The sequence below is a fragment of the Penaeus monodon genome, chromosome 2 (assembly GCF_015228065.2).
Source record: "Penaeus monodon isolate SGIC_2016 chromosome 2, NSTDA_Pmon_1, whole genome shotgun sequence".
Lineage (NCBI taxonomy): Eukaryota > Metazoa > Arthropoda > Malacostraca > Decapoda > Penaeidae > Penaeus > Penaeus monodon.
Window position 1 is genome coordinate 1,919,670 of NC_051387.1, and position 6,660 is coordinate 1,926,329.

Here is a 6,660-nt window from a genome sequence, read left to right on the forward strand (position 1 = left end):
CATGCATGCACACACATCACACACACACACACACACACACACACACACACACACACACACACACACACACACACACACACACACACACAACTAAGCTTACATACCTTACATATATACATACATGGGTAAAAGCATACATTTATATATTATCTATGCATACACTCATCTCTACCCTGAGTAATCCATATCTGTGCCGCATATAACTCCTATGGTATCATTAATCAGCATCTTTAACGGACAAGCACACCTGAATACATCAGATAGCATCATTCTATGGACATATGAAAATATGCTGAACTGAAGTGGCAAAAAAAAAAAAAAAAAAAAAAAAAAAACAGCATTTGTTAAAAAGAAAAATCGTTGATACCCTATTAAACGCAAAAGTAAATTTATCGAAACGTATAAAAAAAATAATCAGTTTTATTTCCATTCGGCGTCAAATTAACGAACACCTCGTTTTCTAAATGACTTCCCCCGTTTTCTATGTCTTCATGATGAGAGCCATACATTATTAATGGATTTCCACAGATCAGGTGCACGTGATTTATTATCATTTCTATATCGTTCAATGCATCATCATTATCCTTTGTTGGCGGAATCAGGTCACTGCTCTTCCAATAAAGATTTAAACCTTTGGTAATGACAGTTATAAATGACAGTTGATAATATAGTGTGCTCCGTTCCCTAAAGCTGTAATGAACTCAAAGATCGCAAAGTGATGAAATTAAATACCGATAAAGGAGGCAGACAAGCAAAAAAATAAAATAATAAAATAAAAAATAAATAATGATAATATATAGAAGAAACGAATGAATAAATAAATAAAAGAATCTCACAAAGAGATAATAAAAAAAAATAAAAAATACCATATAAAAATGTCATGAATCAGACGAAAATCTCCCGTATCAAAATAATCAGACGAAAATAATTATTCCTCTCATACATCGGAAGAAACCAAGTGACGGTCTCATGACGCATCCTCTTCCGCCATGCACTTATCATGCGAAGGTTCCCACACCCCTGAGGCTTGGCACTGTGCCTCTGCTCTGAACCACAAGGGCCAGGTTGCGCGGAAATTGTTTACCCACAAGTATTCATTATTTTTATGCGTTTTTTTTTTTTTTTTTTTTTTTTTTTTTTTTTTTTTGGTGGTATAATTCGCGAAAAAAAGGGGCGTTTCTTGCGGTGAGTTTTCTTAGGGGTTACTTGAGAAGAAGGGTTTCCTCTTTTTTTTCTTTCTTTCTTTCTTTCTTTCTCGCTCTCTTTCTTTCTTTCTTCCTCTCTCTCTTTCTACCTTTCTTTCTTTCTCTCTCTCTCTCTCTCTCTCTCTCTCTCTCCTCCTCTCTCTCTCTCTCTCCTCCTCTCTCTCTCTCTCTCTCTCTCCCTCTCCTCTCTCTCTCTCTCTCTCTCTCTCTCTCTCTCTCCTCTCTCTCTCTCACCCCCCTCTCTCTCTCTCTCTCTCTCTCGCCTCACCCTCTTTCCTTCTTCCTTTTTACGTATTTCCCGGACACAAGGGGGAGATGTACACAGAGGGAGGTAAGGGAGCTCGAGTGATGTATAAATGATAATAGTCTGTATGCATGTATTCATGTATGCATGCATGTATATATATGCTGTGCACATAAAGGGAGGGAATGGGTGAAGTAAAGTTAGAGGAAAAGAGTTGATTTGAATATCCCTTTTACCATTTCTCGGTCACTGACTTCATTCCTTGTATAACATCGCTACATCTCTTTCTTTTTCTCTGTTATTTCTCTCTCTGTTCATGCACTGAATCACTTGAAATAAAACAAACAAACACGGAAATTAAGCCTTCTTTTTCTCGTTAAAAGGCTTTTGAACATACCTGTTTCTATTTATCCTTACTATGCTTTCAAATTCAGAGCAACACGTGGCATTTCTTCTGCATCATATTATCAGTTTGGTGAATTATTACTGTATTAAATGTTAGCGCGTTGTATTCGTAAATGTGTAACAGGGAAGTACTGCTTTGTGCATCGTCTTGTATATTACAGTTGTTAATATGCCGTACCTTACTTTTCCTCCCATACGGTTTCCCAAATGAGTAAAATAGCTAATGAAAAGACTTCGTTCAAACACGGTGATGGCCGTGGCTTCGACCCCAGCACGCCGAAGTCAGCATGCTAGTACTCACTCGCAGTAAATTACGGGTTGGGAGGCCAAATGAACATATATGCTAGGCTAAGATCTGTGATATATCGAGTCACTTTTAAGGGTATACCAAGGTAAATGAGATCGATTACTATTGATTTAGGGAGTGATTTGAGGCAAGTTTTCAGGAAGAATTTAGTGCTAGAGCAAATCAACGAAAGAGATTTTGCAGTAAGTTCTTTCTTGCTGATTTGATTCCTGATAATTATTCTAGGCTGCAATAATTCAATTATCTATCTCCTGTTTTCCTTAATGTATTAGTTTCCCAGAAGCTGGAAGTTTAGTTAATTAAGAGTAGATAAAAGGCAAATTCATAGTAAAGTGTAGATGGTGGTGGCGGATTATATTGAAAATGTAAGATAAGATAAGATACACGGAAGACCGTATGTAGTGCATTTCGATGAATTAATAGAAGTTTGGGAATAGTTTTCTTAAAAATAAATAATAGACGAAGAAGAATTTAGGGACAGAAAGGAGAATAATTGCTCAGTGGCGAAGGTCCGCGTTTTCTGAATACGTTCTAGCTGTGGATGTTAATGTTATCATAATTTGATCACCATTGTCATTCCTTTTTTCCAATTAATTTTAAATTAGATTCAACAAAGGATCTCATTTCGGACGGTTGAGGAGAAGGACGGGCAAACAGAAATACATGAATATATCCAAACGCAATGAAGAGGGTTTTAGAGAGGGGAGAAAGTTAGTTATTTCAGGATGAATTGAGGCTAAGCACTCGTGTCTATGAATTGTAATTAGAGGATAGACTTTTATATAATTTATGATCAAGGGAGAATATATCACTCCTTCGATATCTGATACTTTTTTCTGTAAGGACAAATTAATTACATTTTTAAATCACTATTATCATTATGATAATCAGATTATTGTTTATTGTTCTTGTTATTACGAGTGTTATCATTATTATTACTCTTATTGTTGTCGTTGCTGTTAATATTATATCATTATTATCATCATCTTCATCTGCATTTGAATCTACACCTCCATCTTCATCTTCATCTTCATCCTCATCTTTATCTTTATCTTTATCTTTATCTTTAACTTTATCTTCATCTTCATCTTCATCTTCATCATTAGCATCATCATCATTATTAACACCATTAGTATCATCATTATTGATGATTATTATTAACACTGCTGTCACTATTACTGCAATTATGATAACATTTCCTGTGCGTCAGATCTAACACAGTTTCGCTGTCCTTACCCAAGACCTGAAGAAATGGAGCCAGTTTAGGGATTCACAGATCATTATCTTTATTATCATTATTGTTGTTGTTGTTGTTGTTGTTGTTATCATTATACATTTATTATACCACATTTTCGTTTTCTTTTCGCAGACCCGAAGAGATGGAGCCAGTCCAGGGATTCAGTCGCCTCAGGGTCACGGACTCGCCCCAAGAAGCATGCCAGCAGCAGCAGTCCATTCCGCAGGACTTTTACTCCCAGGGAGATGTGTTTCTCCCCGGGGGCGTCCGGCGACCTCCTCCTCCCCGGTACCCATCCCCTGGGGGCGGCGACGGGCGGCCGGGGATGCATTTTAACATCGGCTACGCGGAGGACCCCAACCAAGGCTTCCGGAAGGTGCGGCCGCCGCCCCTCTATCACGCGGCCGTGGAGACGCAGCAGAGAAACAGCGTCTACGGGGCGGAGGGCAACCTGCAGAAGTACGCCTCCGAGACCTCACTCCTGGCCACACAGCTGACGCAGAAGGAGGGCTATCAGGAGTACGAGGGGTATTACCGCGGGCGATCCCAGTCCAACGTCGCGTACGTGAGCCGTCCCGTGAACATCCCTTCGCGGACGAAGAGGGCGGAGGACTCGCAGGACTCCTCCATGAAGACGCCCTCCTCGTTCCAGCACCTGAACTCGGCGATGCGAGACCAAGAGCGCAGCAAGCCCATGGCTGCGTCCACGCAGGTCGAGGCGAAGTTCGCGCACCAGAAGCCCCACATGGTTCCTCGGAGGCTGAGGCAGCCGGAGGAGGGCGTCTCGCAAGGCGGAGGCTCCCAGGCCACGCTGCCGATCCCGATCAAGAATGACTTCCGTTCCAAAAGTCCCAGCCTGGACTGCTACCTGAACCAGAGCGACTTGGCCATGACATTCCACCGGTCATTCGCCTCGAAGAGCCCCAGCACGGACTGCGTCACGTCCGAGGCCGCCGCCACCTCGGCTGCCAGCAAGGCGTTCGCGGCGAAGAGTCCCAGCGTGGACACCTTCCTGGACCGCATCGATTTCCGCCAAAGCAACTTCCTTCGGGTCAACAACGTGAAGCACTTCCGCAGCAAGAGTCCGAGCTTAGACGCTGGCGTCTTCCTCGAGGCCGTGAGGGGGGGAAACTACTTGGAGCAACAGGCAGGGAAAAGTTTGTTCACACGCCCTCACGCGAGCCTCACCGTCCCCGAGGGCAAGGTGGAGCTGACCAGCCAACAGGTGGAGGTTGGCCGGATCGCGGAAAACTCGCTGGCTCCCCCTCCAGGAAGCCTGGAGCGCAGGCCGAGCGCCCAGAGCCTTCCAGACCTCTCCGGCCCCGCGCTGGACGACCTCTGCCCCGTCACCGGTCCGTCGCATGTCTTCGACACAGCGGATTACTCCCAGGTGTCCTTCACGGCGTCGCACCATGAGCAGCCGGTCCGACAGCCACCGAGAGACTCCTTCGCGTCCTCCGAGCTTAACAAAACCTCTTCCCACGACGTCCCAGTGACGTCAGCACAGGAAATGAACAACCTCCGAGCCCGCGTCAACCTCAGGACGTCTCCCAACCGCGACATCCCGCGCTGCAAGAGCAAGCAGGGGTCCCCGGTCCCTCGGAGGTACTCCTGCCGTCCTGGAGGAGATGGGGACGTGGGCAAGGGACCCATGCTGCCGGGGCTAGAGCGGGTTCTCGCGCCCCTCGACACACAGCCGGTCCCTGGGAGCTCAAACCTCATCGTCGGCCGACTTAATCAAAACACAGGTAAGTAAGCTATGTAATAATACATACGTTGCTGTTGAAATTAAGATTATATCATGTCTGAACCGTTTTTAAGCCTTTGTTGAGGATGTGAGACGACGGGTGTGAAAACAAAAATAATTCCCGAAAAAAGCTGGCGTAAAAATAAAATCTATTTCGCAACACAAGAACTCGGATGAACATGGATGAAGGAAAGATGAAAGAAAGAGACAAAAATGAAAATAGTAGAGAACAACAGGAAACACAAACGGAACTTGGGAATACTGGAAGAAACAATAAGAAATATTGGGAAATATCATTTTATCGCCAAGATTGGTAATATTACCAGCAAACATGATGACGCACAAAAATTGCACAAGGTCTGCAATACTCAGCCAAATCATTACATCTGCAGCAATCGGTAAATCACGAGAACAAACTAATACCCGGATTCCACACAAATAACATGCCTGAAATTCATCTTACAGACAGAATACAACACATAGCCAAGTCCGTCCTTTGTAAACGATGAGAAGGGCCTAACGACATACGACTGCACATAAAAAACATATTGCATACAGTGTTCTAACTCAGCCAGCGCCACAGCCTCGTGCTTTAGTCTAGAACCCACGCACTCAGACATGAATAAACACATCAAAACAAGTGCTGAAATCTCTGGAAGTAAATTAACATGGATTCACTTAAAGTTCGTACACACGCACGCAGGCAGAGTGAAAGTCGCAAATGAATTGACTTTGCATTGACAAAGAATATCTTTATTACGTTAACATAGCATGCACTACACCAAACACTGAAGATTCCTTTGATTCTAGTATGACCAGAACAAATTACTAAATCGCATTATATAATTGTTATTACTATTACTATTATCATTATTATCATCATTATCATTATTATTATTATTATTATTATTATTATTATTATCATTATTTTATATTGTTATTACTATTACTATTATCATTATTATCATCATTATCATTATCATTGTAAATGTAATTGTTGTTATTATTATTATCATTATTATTATTATTATCATTATTATTATTATCATCATCATTATCATCATTATTATCATTATTATCATTATCATTGCTATTATTATTATTACTATTATTTTCATCACTATTATTATTAAAGTTTTCATTGCGATAAAAATATTAAAAGTATGAATGGGACTGTATATCTTACAAATTTTATGCATATTATACATGTGCAAAAAAACACCTGAAATTCGTCACCTGTCGCATAATTGTTGCCGCGTCCACTATGATACTGATAATAATTAGCAGGACCCGGGGATATCCCACTATAAAAAAAAAATAATAATAATAAAAAAAATAATGATAAAATAAATAAATGATAATAATAATTATTATTATTATTATTATTATTATCATTATTATTATTATTATTATTATTATTATTTTTATTATGGGATTTTAAGCATTTCTGCACTGGCTGTTCTTATTGCCGTTTTTTTTCTGTTAGGCGAGTCATAGCAAATGACTAAAGGCTAA

The 6,660-nt window shown here is 41.1% G+C and overlaps 1 protein-coding gene across 1 annotated transcript in view; it reads left to right on the forward strand.

The window, feature by feature from the left end:
- The window catches only part of LOC119580025, a 49,385-nt gene extending 43,388 nt beyond the window's left edge, over nt 1-5,997 (forward strand). The window contains exon 3 of the mRNA XM_037927882.1: nt 3,531-5,997. Coding sequence (XP_037783810.1) covers nt 3,541-5,154 — 1,614 coding nt within the window. The 5' untranslated portion in view covers nt 3,531-3,540 and the 3' untranslated portion in view covers nt 5,155-5,997. The remainder of the gene's footprint in view (nt 1-3,530) is intronic.
- Nucleotides 5,998-6,660: the final 663 nt, after the last annotated feature.